Below are 15203 nucleotides of genomic sequence, written 5' to 3'. Positions count from 1 at the left end.
GAATAATAGGCTACAGTATAGTCGTTTTTTTTTAACATTATGAATGGTTTCGTGCCTTTTTTTTTTATGTGAACAACATTACAGGTGAATGAAATTAAATGGAACTGCTCAGATGCCGCCAGAATTACGATAAGTTACCCACTATTCCTAAGTCAAGAGGCGGGTGGAGCTTTAGTAGGGTGTTCGGGGTTGGTAACGCGACAGGTAATGACATTTATTTAAACAGTAGCTACATAAACTACACGTATAATATATAAAAAACGTGGCTTGTTATCTCTATATCTATTTACAGATAGACAGATCGATAGATAAATCTGTATTTAGCTTGTGATTTGTAATTTTGACAGGAGATCTGGTGATGCAAGGACAAGCTCAAAGTTAATCTTATCGTATCTAATTAGAAGAACGTATATGAGAGGAATGTATCCGTATTCCCACCTCACTGAACCTCCATCCTAGAAACACGGGTCAAGTTCGAGGTCACATCCCGGGGGCACAACTTGAGCTGATAAACACATGACACTTCTCCACCCACTCAGCTCACCTGTGTAATCTACTTACTGAGCCTGCGCCTCATCTACGCCAGTGTACCATGGCTTTATCTTCCTACCAAAAACTCTTATCATGAACGAAAACAATTGACACCAAGTTATAGTGTGAAGGCGGCGCAGGGAGGTGGCGTATATAAGTGGGACGGCACTCGTAGTGTTAGTTTTCTGGGTGGCTTATGATGGCGTCCGTACTACTGATCCTCTTGTTGGTGGCGCCCCTCGCTGCCCCTTTTGCCCACCAAGGTATGTGTTACAGTACATCATCATCATCATCATCATCATCATCATCCACTGTAAGTCCACTGCTGAACAAAGGCCTCCCCCAAACTTCACCACAAATTCCTTGTGAGCCAGTCTCTCCCGGGTTTTACCTATAAAATTTCACAATCTCATCTCGCCACCTTCTTTTTTTTTTTTTTTTTTTTTTTTCTTTCTACGCTTGCAGTTTCTTGGAGTCCAGTCAGTCAGCCTCTTTCTCCGTCGGATATCCTTTATTCTTGCTACATGACTGCCCACCTCCATTTCTATTTTGTTATAGCTTCTATAACATCTTTGAGTTTAGTCTGCTCTCTCACCCATGTTGATCTTTTCCTGTCTCTCAAAGATATTCCCAACATTGACCTTATCATTGCTCTTTGAAAACCGATTACTTGATTTTCCTTTGATTTTGTCAGTTTCCGGGTCTCACAACCGTACGTCATAGCATGGATTATACATTCGTTATATACTCTTCGTTTCATGCATACTGACAAGCTAATTTTCTTGATGTCTTTATGTTTACTGAAAGCTTTCTATCCAATTGTAATGGGTAGTTTTATTTCGCCATCATGGTCTTTCGTTAGTTTTTGTATTTTCTCCAAGTAATTGTGCTCCTCCACTTCAATAATTTCTTCATTCAATCTGATGATGCTTTTTGGTGTATTTGGTTTAAACATTACTGTAGTTTTACTGCGGTTTATGTTTATCCCTACTTTGAGACTTTTCTGTTTAGCTCATTTAACATTTCGTGCATTGTCTCTGCTGCTTCTGAGAGTAGGACCATATCATCTGCAAATCTTAAATAGTTTAAGTATTCTCCATCTATGTTTACTCCTTTGTTCTCCCATTCTAGCTTTCTGAAAGTACTTTCTAGGCATTCTGTAAATTTAGGCGAAACTGCATGTTCCTGATGCATACAGTTCTCAGTCTTTATTTTTTCAGAGTTTATATGTAACCTAACTGTAGCAGCTCCCTCTTTGTATATGTTTTCGAGCAGTTTTAGATGTTCTCATTTACGTTGACTTTTTGTTCCCGCAATATATACAGTAAACACACACACACACACACACACACACACACACACACATATATATATATATATATATATATATATATATATATATATATATATATATATATATATATATATATATGTGTGTGTGTGTGTGTGTGTATATATATATATATATATATATATATATATATATATATGTGTGTGTGTGTGTGTGTGTGTGTGTGTGTGTGTACTGCAGAACATCAAAGAACGAGTAAAAACCTTCATTATCATAGTGTTGTTGGCTGTAGTATATGTGAAACTGTCAACACTGAATTCTTGAAACTTAATATTCGTAAATTTAGAAGTTCAGGATAAAAATTTCAGAAACTGGCGAGCCATGAGTACTTCCTTAGGCTGTGCCCTTGATTTGTCATCCTACCTAACTTCCCTTCTCCCCCCTCCCACACACACACCCTACTTACTTCCTAACGTGGGCCCAAAGTCACTAATAACCTTATGATCAATTCCTTCTCGTAATTGAAGATATTGTTTGCAAGCAAAACTTTCTGATCTTTTCTTTGCTTGTCTTTCAGAGAGAGAGAGAGAGAGAGAGAGAGAGAGAGAAAGCTGCGGTATCCTATTTGAAGCTAAGACTTTATGCTGAAATAGTGAGACTGAAAAATTTTATAATTTCTTGTCCTTTCCTTTTAAAAATAAATTACATTATTAGAGGGCACTGATGGTAAGCTTACATGAGAAAATTATAGAGTCACGTCCTCCTTGTCAAAACACGAGAGGAAATTGATCAGTACTTTGGTGAATCACAGGTGTGTTCCTCTCTCCCATTAGATTCACGGGCCGCCGGGGTGTACACGACTTGCTACAGTGAGCGTGACCTGGCGGGTTACTACTTCACCTTCACAGAAGACCAACCCGTCCTCAGTGATGCCAGCTTTGATGACGTTATTGACAGCGTCACACAGACGGGCATGTACGTCACATTCTCCCCTACGTCTGCCCTACATTTATCTAGTTCATCTTACCGTCTGCTGAAACTTGAAAATGCGAAGTGAAATGCCAGCCCATACTGGCGATCATTTATGGAATGCCTGTGGCTGTTAGGTATGATCAGCCTACATCCCAAGTTATATAATTAAGCCAGCAACGACGGTGGCGATCAAATACATTCCATGAAGACTAGGATATGGTGTTTTAAAAAATGAGAATGATATGGATGGGATGTAGAGATATAATGTTGTTTTATTTTACCACTGACATATGTGGAATAAATTTCAACAGGACGAAAATATCCGCCGACATAAGGTGGAAGAGCGATAGCTTCGTGTGGGGGTGAGAGGTTTAGAGTATTCATAGGATGTAACTAAACTTGAAGGCCACAGCGCTGCCCACCTTACCCCTACCACTGGCCAGCAAGGTGTCGGATGTCTGGTGCATTGTCTGTCACTGGTTGAAGGTCATGGGGGTGGTGTGTCTGCATGAGTGTGGGTCAATCCAATTCCCGCCCAAATTGGAAGGACGAGTCTTCTGGTCGAACAGTACTGTGTGTGTTGTCACGTCGCTATGGGCTACAGACATTTTTTTTTTTTTTTTGAGATAACACTTTTTCTATCAACTCACTGACATAACCTCGGAAAACACATTAAGGTGATGAAATGGCAGAAGAGTTGATGACGGGTGTGTCTGGCTGAAGATGGTGAGGTCAGTGGTGTGTGTGTGTGTTCATACCTAATTGTTACCTAATTGTATCTTTACAGGAATGAGTCAAGCTTGTACTGTCCCGTGTCTTAAACCATATTTATCGTACATATCCTTAAGTTTGTGAATTGTTTTGGCACACACTATTTCATTCGGTAGTGCATTCCATTGATCAATTGCTCTGTTTGGGAAACTGAATTTCCTTACGTCTTTATCGCCTCTCTTCTTATGCAGTTTTTTGCAGTGTCCTCTTGCTGATGCTTCTCCATATGTTAAGTAATCATTTATGTCTATTTTCTCCTTCCCTGATATGCACTTATATAGCATTATCATGTCACCTCTTTTCCTTCTCTCCTGTAGTGTTGGTAGATTCAGTTTATTTAGTCTTTCTTCGTAGCTTAGGTCCCTTAAGCTTGGTATCCATCTTGTAGCGGCCCTTTGAACTTTTTCAATCTTGTCTATGTGCTTTTTGAGATGAGGACTCCAGACTACTGATGCATATTCCAGGGTTGGTCTAATGAATGATGTTATTATCCTTCTTAGCATGTCTTCATTTATGTATGTGAATGCTATTCTCATATTTGCAAGCAGTGTACACATGTTTCGTACCTTCTCGCTGATGTGGTCAGCCGGAGATAGTCTGTTATTGATAACCACACCTAGGTCTTTCTCTCTTTCTGATGTGTATAGGGTTTTATTTCCTAACTTATAATCCCAAACAGGTCTTTTTCCACTTTTACCAAACTTGATTACATGACACTTGTCCACATTGAATTCCATTTGCCATGTACTACTCCATTCATGAAGTTTATTTAATTCTTCTTGTAGCTCTTTACAAGAGTCTGTGTTAGTAATTCTCCTTTGTATTTTTGCATCATCTGCAAACATATTCAGATAGCTTTCATTTCCAGTGTTACTGTTTATATCATTTATATACACTAAAAACATGTTTGGTGCCAGCACTGAACCCTGTGGTACTCCACTAGTCACTTCTTTCCATGTTGAGTAGTTTCCTTTTAGTACTGTTCTCATTTCTCTTTTTATGAGAAAGTCTTGCATCCAACAAAACAGTTTGCCTCGCAGGTGTGGTACTGTGTCAAAAGCTTTCTTGAAATCTAAATAGATACTGTCCACCCATCCTTCCCTTTCCTGTATTGTGTTTGTTACTCTGTCATAGTAGCTCAACAGATTAGTAACACATGATTTTCCTTTTCTGAAACCAAACTGTCTTTCTGTTATCATACTGTGTTCTTCTAGATGATTTACCCAAGCTTTTCTCATAAGCTTTTCTAATACCTTGCTTACAACACTGGTCAGTGATACTGGTCGGTAGTTGAGTGGATTTTGTCTATTGAATAAGGGGACAATATTTGCTTTTTTCCAAATATCAGGTAGTTTACCTTGACTCAAGGATTTCTTGAAAATTAAAAATAATGGTTTACTTAACTCCTTTGCACATTCTCGTAGTACTCAACATGAAATTTCATCAGGACCACTTGCTTTTCCTCTGTCTAATCTACTTAACTCCTCCTGTATTACTTTTTCTGCTATTTGTATATCTGGTAGTATGTGTGGACATGCATGTTCCACATAGTCCCTCTCAAATTTTTTTTCTTCTGTAAATACTAATTGGAAATTCTTATTTAGTGCTTCACAAATATCTTTCTCTTGTGTATAAGTGATTCCCTCGTCCGTAATTGATTGTATTATATCTTTTACTTTGGTTTTGCTTCTGATATAGCTGTAAAACAGCTTTGGTTGATCACTACTTTTATTTATTATATCTTCCTCAAACTGTTTTTGGGCTTCCCTGCTTATTCTTGTATAATCGTTTCTTGCCTGTTTGTAATTATTATACGCCCTTTCACTATTATGTCTTCTGTATCTATTCCACAACAAATCTCTTCTTTCTTTTGATTTTTTACATTCTGTATTGAACCATTTCTGTATTTTCTTATCTGCTTCTTTGTGCTGTGGGATGTACTTCTGGACTCCTATTTCATAAAATTCACAGAATTTTTTATATACAGCATTTAAATCTTGTCCTCTAAGCTCATTTTCCCAATCAGCTTCTAAGAAATACTTCTTTAGGTCTTGATAATTTCCCTTTTTATAGTTTAGGCTCTTTTTGTAACTGTCATTGCTGTTTACTATGTCATATGCTATTCTGAATTTATCATTTAGTACTGCATGATCGCTTTTGCCGAGTGGAGGGTGATATATTAAACTGTCAATATCATTTTCTTGCCTAGTAAATATTAGATCTAGCACTGAAGGTACATCAAGTCCTCTTTTTCTGGTGGTTTCCCTCACATGTCAAGTTAGGAAGAACTCTTGTACGAGATCCAGGAGCTTTTGGTCCCAACAGCTTTCTTGGCTAATTATATCTAGAGTATTCCAATTTATATTTGTATTGAAATCCCCAGTAAGTATAATTCTTTCTGATTTATTTTCCATTTTATGTAGTAATGATCTTAAACTCTGAATTGTACTCTCTGCCAGGTCCTCATATTCATCTCTTTCCCATGTGTTTGATCTGGGTGGCATGTACAAATTGGCTACAGTTACTTAGATGTGTGTGTGTGTGTGTGTGTGTGTGTGTGTGTGTGTGTGTGTGTGTGTGTGTGTGTGTGTGTGTGTGTGTGTGTGTGTGTGTGTGTGTGTGTGTGTGTGTGTGTGTGTGTGTGTGTGTGTGTGTGTGTGTGTGTGTGTGTGTGTGTGTGTTGGGATGGGCATTATATTGTGAGCAACTGTACAGTTTCAAACGATTATATCAGTACCCCATTTAGTCGGACAACTATGGGACTCACACGTAATACTCCGAAAAGTTTGTTGGGTTCCGAAGATGACATGACTGGCTTCCGAAATTCATCGTTCACTATTTTGTTACTAATTGTAGTGAAGTAAGTCCGGAATGCTTCGTGAACTGAAAAATGACTATGAATTCTGAAATGTTTTATATTTAGAAGCGTCCCTCTATATATGTACTGTAATTCAAATGTGCCCTCTTGTGTACTCCAGGTGGCTGTACTATGAGGATGAAAACTACGATGCCAGCCTGTCAGGTAAAGTGTACTGGGGCCACGGGATTGACTACTCCTTCACCTTCCCTGTGGAGTACTCTGACCTGGTGAGTTAGGTGTATATAACCCGGCAAGTACGACCACTGCACATTATTGGCTGTTTTCCTGCACACACACACACACACACACACACACACACACACACACACACACACACACACACACACACACTGTACCTTGGTGTCTGACAATGATCTTCAGACGACAGATGTTCATTGAAAGGCCAAAATCTGGATGACACAAGGGACTTCCTAGCATATCTTCCCCAGCGATTAATTTCACACTTTAACATTCTCTTACATGTTTTATATATTATTTTATTATGGACATACAGCGGGTCAATTATATCAAGTTTGCAGAATAAATATGCAAGAAAGTCAGGAAAAAAATCACTTACATCATAACCCTAACTGTCTCCCCTCTGGCTGCATCCTTCACTACCTTTGGGTGCAGACTTCATCCCTGAGGTCTGCCGGGGACAAAGCAGTGCTGAACGCAGACACGTGGACGGTGTACGACGGGACATACTTCAAGGGTGATACCTTAACTGGGTCTGAGGAGGCGAGCTCACTGGGAGACATGGACGGACGGGCCTCATCCATGATCGTCACTGGACACGCCAACTGGACTGTATACTCGTGAGTCGTGAGAGAGAGAGAGAGAGAGAGGGAGAGAGAGAGAGAAAGAGTGTGTGTGTGTGTGTGTGTGTGTGTGTGTGTGTGTGTGTGTGTGTGTGTGTGTGTGTGTGTGTGTGTGTGTGTGTGTGTGTGTGTGTGTGTGTTTAACTCTCCCAAATTTAAGTTATTTAAGTTCGCGCAAGTTTTGGTGAATGAGTCTAGGGCAGTGTGTTAGAAACGGAGGTGAATGTAGGAAAAAGTAAAGTTCTGGTCTTCGAGAGAAATACAGTCACTGAATGAATAGTAGAGATGGATGGTGAGGAAATGGAAAATGTGAGTGCAATTAAGTACTTGGGTAGCGTGATGGGTAAGGATGGAAGTTTAGAGGATGAAGTGCTTGAAAGGGTACAACAGGGGAGAAAGGTTGCTGGTTCTTTGAAGGCAGTAATAAGAAATAGGGAAGTGAGTATGGAAATAAGAAGGTCGTTGCATAATAGTATTGTGATACCAACTCTAACGTATGGAAGCGACGCTTGGACCTTGTTGGGTGGACACAAGTCAAGAGAGGGAGCAGTGGAAGTGGGTTATCTGAGATGAGAATTATGGAGTTACATGGAAAGACAGACTGAAGGAGCGTTGTGGTGTGGATGTGGATGTGATAGAAAGCATCAGGAGAAATAGAGTAAGGTGGTTTGGCCATGTGGAGAGGATGGAGAGCAAGAGATTAACTAGCACAGTGTATGTGAGGTGGAGGGGGGGAGAGGTAGGGGGAGACCTGGGATGAGATGGAGGGATGGAGTGGAGAAGTATGTGAGAGAGGAGGGGTGAGATGGTGGAAGAACGGCGTGATGGCAGGGGACAGGGCGACGTGGTGGCGATTTTTTTGTGGCTACCTCTTACGGGATTGAGGCCTTTGGCAATAGATAGAATAGACAGAAGTTTGCCTGTAAAGAATGTTCGCCTAAAAACGGCCTCATCCATTTTGCGATACATATATAACGCGACGAGCTGATGATAAGGACATAAAAGTTTTCATAACACGAACAGAACGTCCGTAACGCGAACTGAATGCCTCGGATCGTTCAAATATGACATTATCAACCACTGAGCCAGCCATGTTGCCAGTGTGCGAGGTTCGGGATTGCATGAAGGTCCAATGGGCACCTCTTCCTCCCTCCTCTCCCACTCCAAACCTGTCTACCATCACAATTCATTCTGAGTACTGTAAGTGCGTTTATGAGTATTTGGTACTTTTAAGGTTAATTTGGGGAAACTTAAGGCAGGCTTAAGCGTTATTCCGAGTAACTCTGGGGGATACTGACCCAGAGTCCCTTTATCCCTTAGGTTGTGTTGTTTTGATAATTCCAATATACATAACGTGACACCAAGTGGAGGCCAAATGGTCGCATTGTAGGCGAACGTTCTGTATAAACATTCTCTTCGCTCATACAACTACCAAATATTTGACAGTAAAATTAGAGTAATTGCTTAAATGACAAAATACTGAAACTTAAACTACCTGTAATAATAATAAAGCAGACGTGCAGTTTCGTCCTGTACATTCGAAAAATATATAAACTGCATACCCAGTCCTGCGATATGTATGTAGATTTCCTTGAAGTCCATGTACTCATTTCCCCCTATTTCTTTCTTTTTTTTTTTTCTTTTTTTTTCGGGGGGGAGGAGGGGGCTGATTCCCCCAGGAATCATTGGGGGGTCACGCTCCCCAAATATGGCGTTAAGAATGAGTGTCCTTTGTACAACGTGTATTTAGATATCAAGGCCATGTCTACCTTCCTTTCGCTGTTTCTGAGAATTTTTAATTTGTTGAGAGGGGCTGACCCCTCTTAGTAATCATGGTTGGAAGATTGTAAATAGTGGAAAGCCTTCAAAGTAACAAGACGAACACACATGGGAAGTCTCACTCAAATCTTTCCCGTACTTTTGATCGTTTATACTTTTGGGTGGGGGCTGGCCCCTCCAAGAACCACTTGGGGGGAGGGGGGAGTCACGCCCCCCAAATACTGCATTATGAATGCGAGTTACTGTATAACGTGTGCTATAATATCAAAGCCATATATGCCATCCTTTCACTATTTCTGAGAATTCTTTATTTGATGAGTGCGGGCTGACCCCCTAAAAATCATGGCTGGAATATTGTATGTAGTGGAAGACCTTCCCAGTAACCGGACGAACTCATCTGGGAAGTTTAATTTAAACCCATCAATTAACCTGGGAGAAATTAACACACACACATATACACATCCATATATATATATATATATATATATATATATATATATGTATATGGGTCTGGTTAGTACTTGGATGGGTGACCGCCTGGGAACACCAGATGCTGTTGGCATCCCTACGTGTCAAGTGGGGTTGGTGGAGGATTAGTGCCCCTCCCTGTAAAACAATTAACTCTAAGCCCTTGACCACCCCGTTTGGGATACATGGCGTCTGGCAATGGATGGATGGATATATATATATATATATATATATATATATATATATATATGTGTGTGTGTGTGTGTGTGTGTGTGTGTGTGTGTGTGTATAAACAATATCTTGGATGAACAAGTCCTCATACAAGGTTAAAGAAGTGGTTTTGCTTTTCATATCCTCCCACGTTAATATTCAACCTCGTCTGGCTGTGAAGTGTATACCTGTGTGGGTGAAGACTAGAGAGAAAATGAATAAATAAAAATTATAGATAATCTCTTTCACAACGTAGGTCCATATTCAAGGTGGCATAAGAAGCTTCGAAGCACTTCTTCCCTAGCGATTTATTTTGTATATTGTACCATGACTACGCCGTCACTCCAATGACAGTTTTGACATTTTATTCTTGTTACATTTTATTCAGCTTCGGAGGGACTTTTCCATCTGGAGGCGTTATGTATAGGCTTAATTAACCGCCTCACTACAAAAGGTCTTCTGTAAACTGCATCAGATCTTCTGTTCACAAGCAGGACGAAAGTATGTGATCGAACATACAGGGTTATACTTGTATCGTGTCAGTATCGACATTGTTTTCAGCTGTTAACATCCAAAGGGATATTGAGATGTAATGTACGTACATATTGTGTACTTGAAACGCTTTCAGACGTGGTTGGAAGCAGAAAAAAAAATATCAAAGAGTATATAATATATATGATTAAATGTGATCAAAAGTGACCATTTTCGTCATACCACGTTTTGTTTATGCACCGCAGGCAGTGACTCTGCTTCTTACCTAATGGTGATGTCACTAGTACCCTACAGCGAGCAAGCAGCATTTGGAACCTTGCGAGCATTTTAATTTTATTTACATCCCCAGTAATCAGACTTTTTTATGTTCAAAAGTTGGTGAACTCAGAGGAAAACGGGCTTTCGATTGCATGTCATACTGTAGGGGGTTTGGAAACTTGCGTTTAAGGATGAGGTGTTACGAAATATTCATAGCTACTTACAAAATGATCCTTAAGCAGATCATCCAGCTCAGCCCCAACCTGACTCATGCTGGCTGGGGGATTGGATTGCAGGTAGGTAAGGGGTATGTCATTTCAGCACAGAGCTCAGTGGAGTACCGAGTCAGGTCTCGGCGCCGACTATGCCTGCCAGGATTTCTGTTCTCTTTAAATTGTAACTCATTATTCCTCAGAACCATACAGACAGAAAGACACGCATAGTTAGTCCTGTAAGTTCGCTAATGCTTCTGGTTCCCAGTGAATAACACATGTACAGAAAGAGATACCTTGTGTGAACAGAGGAACATGGTGTAACCCAGGGGTTCCAAACCGGGGACCAGGGTCTGTTTCTCGAGGTGATCTGGTATCACTGCTGGAACACACACACACACACACACACACACACACACACACACACACATATATATACACACACACACACACATATATATATATATATATATATATATATATATATATATATATATATATATATATATATATATATATATATATATATATATGTGTGTGTGTGTGTGTGTGTGTGTGTGTGTGTATGTATGTATGTATATATTACGTATATAATACATCCATCCATCCATCATCCAATCCTACGTTGCCCCATGAGGAGCGTAGGAGCCCGGGGCTAGGAAAGTTGGTCCTGGCATTTACGATGAGAGTGACCAACCTCACTCATCCCTGAGTGGCGTTACGTGAGGAATAAACCCCAACCATCCCATGGATATAAACCTTCACCGGCTCAATTCGATTGGAGCACCTTTATTACCCACTAAACCACCAGGAGCCAAAATTTGGTTATATGGTTACCACCCAGCGTAGTAAATGGTTTCCAGGTGTACAGGAAACTATTTGGCTTGTCACTCAGTGTAGAGTCACCCATAGGGAGAAGGAAGAGGAAAGGATGAAGGAAAGAAAGACACAAGTGGGAGTGTAAAGTCTCCCGCAGGCAGAAGAAAGAGGAAAGAATGAAGGAAAGAAAGACAGAAGAGGATGGATGGAAAGAAAGATGGAAGAAAAGAAAGGGCAGACACCCGAGAGCAGCACTACATCAAGTGAGTGGATATAATTTTACTAAGTCAGTATTTGTGAGCTGTCTTTTTTCTCAGTCAACCATCTTATGTAGGGCAGACCTAGAGGTAATGTACGTTAAACGAATTTCTCGAACTTGGAAGCGACTTATTTGCCATGGACATTTTCGTAAATATGGGCTTGACGGAGTTTGGGGTAAGAATGGGATGCTGCCCTGGGATCAGCAAATTGGCTGAGTGTCTTGTCAGTCTTGTTAACCCCTCTTGGGACGACAGTTTTTTCCAACCTGTTGAGTAGCATATTTAAAAAGCATAATCGGTTCAGCATGGAAGATTATTTCTTCTACATCTTTTCTGTGGCAACCACTTGGTAGCAAAAATGCAGCGATTCCACTGGATTTTCAAATCATATATACATACATACATATATATATATATATATATATATATATATATATATATATATATATATATATATATATATATAATGTGTATACATCACCTCTATCTTTTGAATCAGTCGAGTTGTTACAGTCTGATATCCAGCATGCTCATTCAAGTGGCGTTGCTTTGCTTGCTTTTTCAAGTAAAGATGTAGATAGGGTCACAGATGTTACTGGATGTTTTTCTTTTGTTGGAGGGGGGGGGGTCAACGATAAAGTTTGGGAACCATTGACCTAACCCAACATATTGTACCTGTGGGATAACCAAAAATCGTCTACCCATAAGAACATGAGTAAATAGGATGACTGCTGTAGGTCGGTTGTTTCATGCTGGGTGGCTGCTTTAGGAGTGTGTGAAGACGACCAGACTAAGACGAAGCTAGAAAAGATGGCTTAATCCGTAAGCAAGCCAAACCAATAATTTACCCTGTCCTAAACCACCTTACCTTGCCATAAACTAATCTACCCCTGCCGTACCTAATCCATCCTTACCCAACTGTGCAGTGAGACAGCGTTCAGTGGCCTGCATGCATGTGTGTACTCGGGCCAGGACCACGACCACCTCGGTGACCAAGACTTCGTCCTTAGCGTCATACCTGATGTAAGTATTGTACAACATATTATTTTTGTGAATTACGTACATGTGCTATGCAGTATGAGCAATCAGTGGCAAAACCAGGAGTTATATGGAGGAGTTTCCTGCATTAGACACCCTACTCGTATAAAGATGACCATTATCCAAAAATGATTCATTAATATCAGACGGTATCGCCAGAATGTTACATACTCGTATTCACTGTACATATTCAGATACAAGCTGCACTTTCGCTTTGAACAGGATATCTATTCATGGGAGATGTAATAAAATGACATAAGTAGAGTGTGGGGATATTAGCACAGTTATATTACGGTGGTGCAGAGCAACACGAGTTATATACAAAGTCAGGAGTAAAACTTTGTAACTCATGTTTCTCAACACCACCCTAATTACATCGAGTGGCCAAGTCCAATGTTCCATTGGTCAACGTCTTCCGTTATATATATATATATATATATATATATATATATATATATATATATATATATATATATATATATATATATATATATATATATATGTGTGTGTGTGTGTGTGTGTGTGTGTGTGTGTGTGTGTATCATCATCATCATAATCAATGATCATCATCATCATAATCATTCATCATCATCATCAACCATTACATGTTCCCTGCTAAACAAAGGCTTTCCCCAACCTTCTCCACGAATGCCTTGACTGAGGCCATCTCTTCCACGTGTTCCCTGCAATTTTCTCCATCTCATCTATCCGCCTGGGGGGAGGCGGTGGCTGAATCGGTAAAGAGGCGGCCTGCAGTCCTGATGGACCCAGGTTCGAATCCCGGCTGGGGAAGGGAATAGTTTAAGGATTTGAATGTCATAAAAGCAGACTTTCCTGATTTACCAGAAGACCCACGGACTTGTAAAAATACCCCGCTAATACCAATACACCAGTCCTGTATGAGACAGCCCTAGCCTGTATGCAGTATAGATGGTGGATTTTTAGCGCCGAAGTGGTGACATGTGGAGGTGTAGGAGGACTACTGCGCCTTGGGATAGGCCACTGCCTCCGAGAAGTAGGCCCTAAAACCTTTTCCCAGAGTCGGACACACATATATATATATATATATATATATATATATATATATATATATATATATATATATATATATATATATATATATATATATATATATATATATATATCCTTTCTGGCCTTTTTCTGCCATGCCTACTATCTCTTGGTGTCCAATCAGTCAGCCACTTACTCCATCAGTTATCTCTTATTCTTGCTACATGATCTGCCCACCTCCATTTTTGTTCTTTCATGACCTCTATAATGTTTTTTTTTACTTTAGTCACCTCTCTCACCCAAGTTGATCTTTTCTTGTGTGTGTGTGTGTGTGTGTGTGTGTGTGTGTGTGTGTGTGTGTGATAATATATATATATATATATATATATATATATATATATATATATATATATATATAATACACGGTACATCGGTGGTTTTGCGGATTTCGTCAGTGGTAACGCTGCCACTGATTTACATGAAGAAGGAAAGAAGCGAGGGGCAGAGCTGACTACAACAAGTGCAGCAAAACTGGGAAACCCCACAGCACAGCAGGAGACGATGAAACCCGAGTGGGAAAAATGAATTATGCCATATTAAGCCCTAAACGTTTTCTGAAATGCTTCTGGTTTCTAATGAATACTGTGCCTGTCATAGTTACACCTAAGTTTTCTGCAACGCTCCCGGTTGCTATTGCAACGGTTTCTGTATGCACCGCTTCTTCCTGCGTGCGGAAGAAAAGAGTGTTTTGTCCACTCCTCGCGCAAACTGTGGAGTGTAAACAACTCTGCTTAAAGGATAAACATGTGCAAATGTTGCTAAGCATATTTCATGCATGAATTTAGAGTGCCTTGTCAGAAACGGGACAGGACAGGACAGTAGGCAAGTGAAATTTTCTTTCTTTCTTTTTTTCTTTGAAATTTGAATTGCATATTCATGTATTTACTGTGTGTTACTCAGCTGACCACGGAGGGCATCTTCGGTAACGCCATCAGGTCTATTCGCACGGGGTGCCACAGCAACAACACGCTGTTCGTGCCGGAGCTGACGGTGCAACACAGGGCAGCCAACGGTGCGTGGGGATACTTTGACCTCTGACACCACCACCACCACCACCACCACCACCACCACCTACACCACCACTGTCACCACCTTTATGCCTCCTCCACTGCTGCTGCTGATCTACTGGCTGTGGCCAATGAAAACTGATTGTTGCTGTTAACTTGCGTCATTGATCTACTGTGCTGGTTGTCACCAGCGGTAGATGAGAGACTATACAGTACCCTATTCAAAAAGAAATAAATTTGTTATACATACCATGGACTGTCATTAACTTATTAATCTGTGATAATTAAAGTATGATAAGCAGATGCTGAATGAATTAGATAACAATTTCAATTGACCCTTGAG

The 15203-nt window shown here is 40.2% G+C and overlaps 1 protein-coding gene across 1 annotated transcript; it reads left to right on the top strand.

Annotated features, from left to right (window-relative positions):
• The first annotated feature begins 730 nt into the window (after window positions 1–730).
• LOC145407059 (uncharacterized) lies at window positions 731–14891 on the top strand. The gene is made up of 6 exons (XM_080278083.1): window positions 731–794; window positions 2656–2797; window positions 6544–6652; window positions 7059–7243; window positions 12671–12767; window positions 14754–14891. The coding sequence occupies exons 1-6, from the start codon at window positions 731–733 to the stop codon at window positions 14889–14891; spliced, it is 735 nt and encodes a 244-aa protein (XP_080134209.1).
• Window positions 14892–15203: the final 312 nt, after the last annotated feature.

The sequence above is a fragment of the Coenobita brevimanus genome, chromosome 72 (assembly GCF_032717465.1).
Source record: "Coenobita brevimanus isolate Jiangsu-jjx chromosome 72, ASM3271746v2, whole genome shotgun sequence".
NCBI lineage: Eukaryota > Metazoa > Arthropoda > Malacostraca > Decapoda > Coenobitidae > Coenobita > Coenobita brevimanus.
This window is presented reverse-complemented; position numbering and strand designations above follow the sequence as displayed.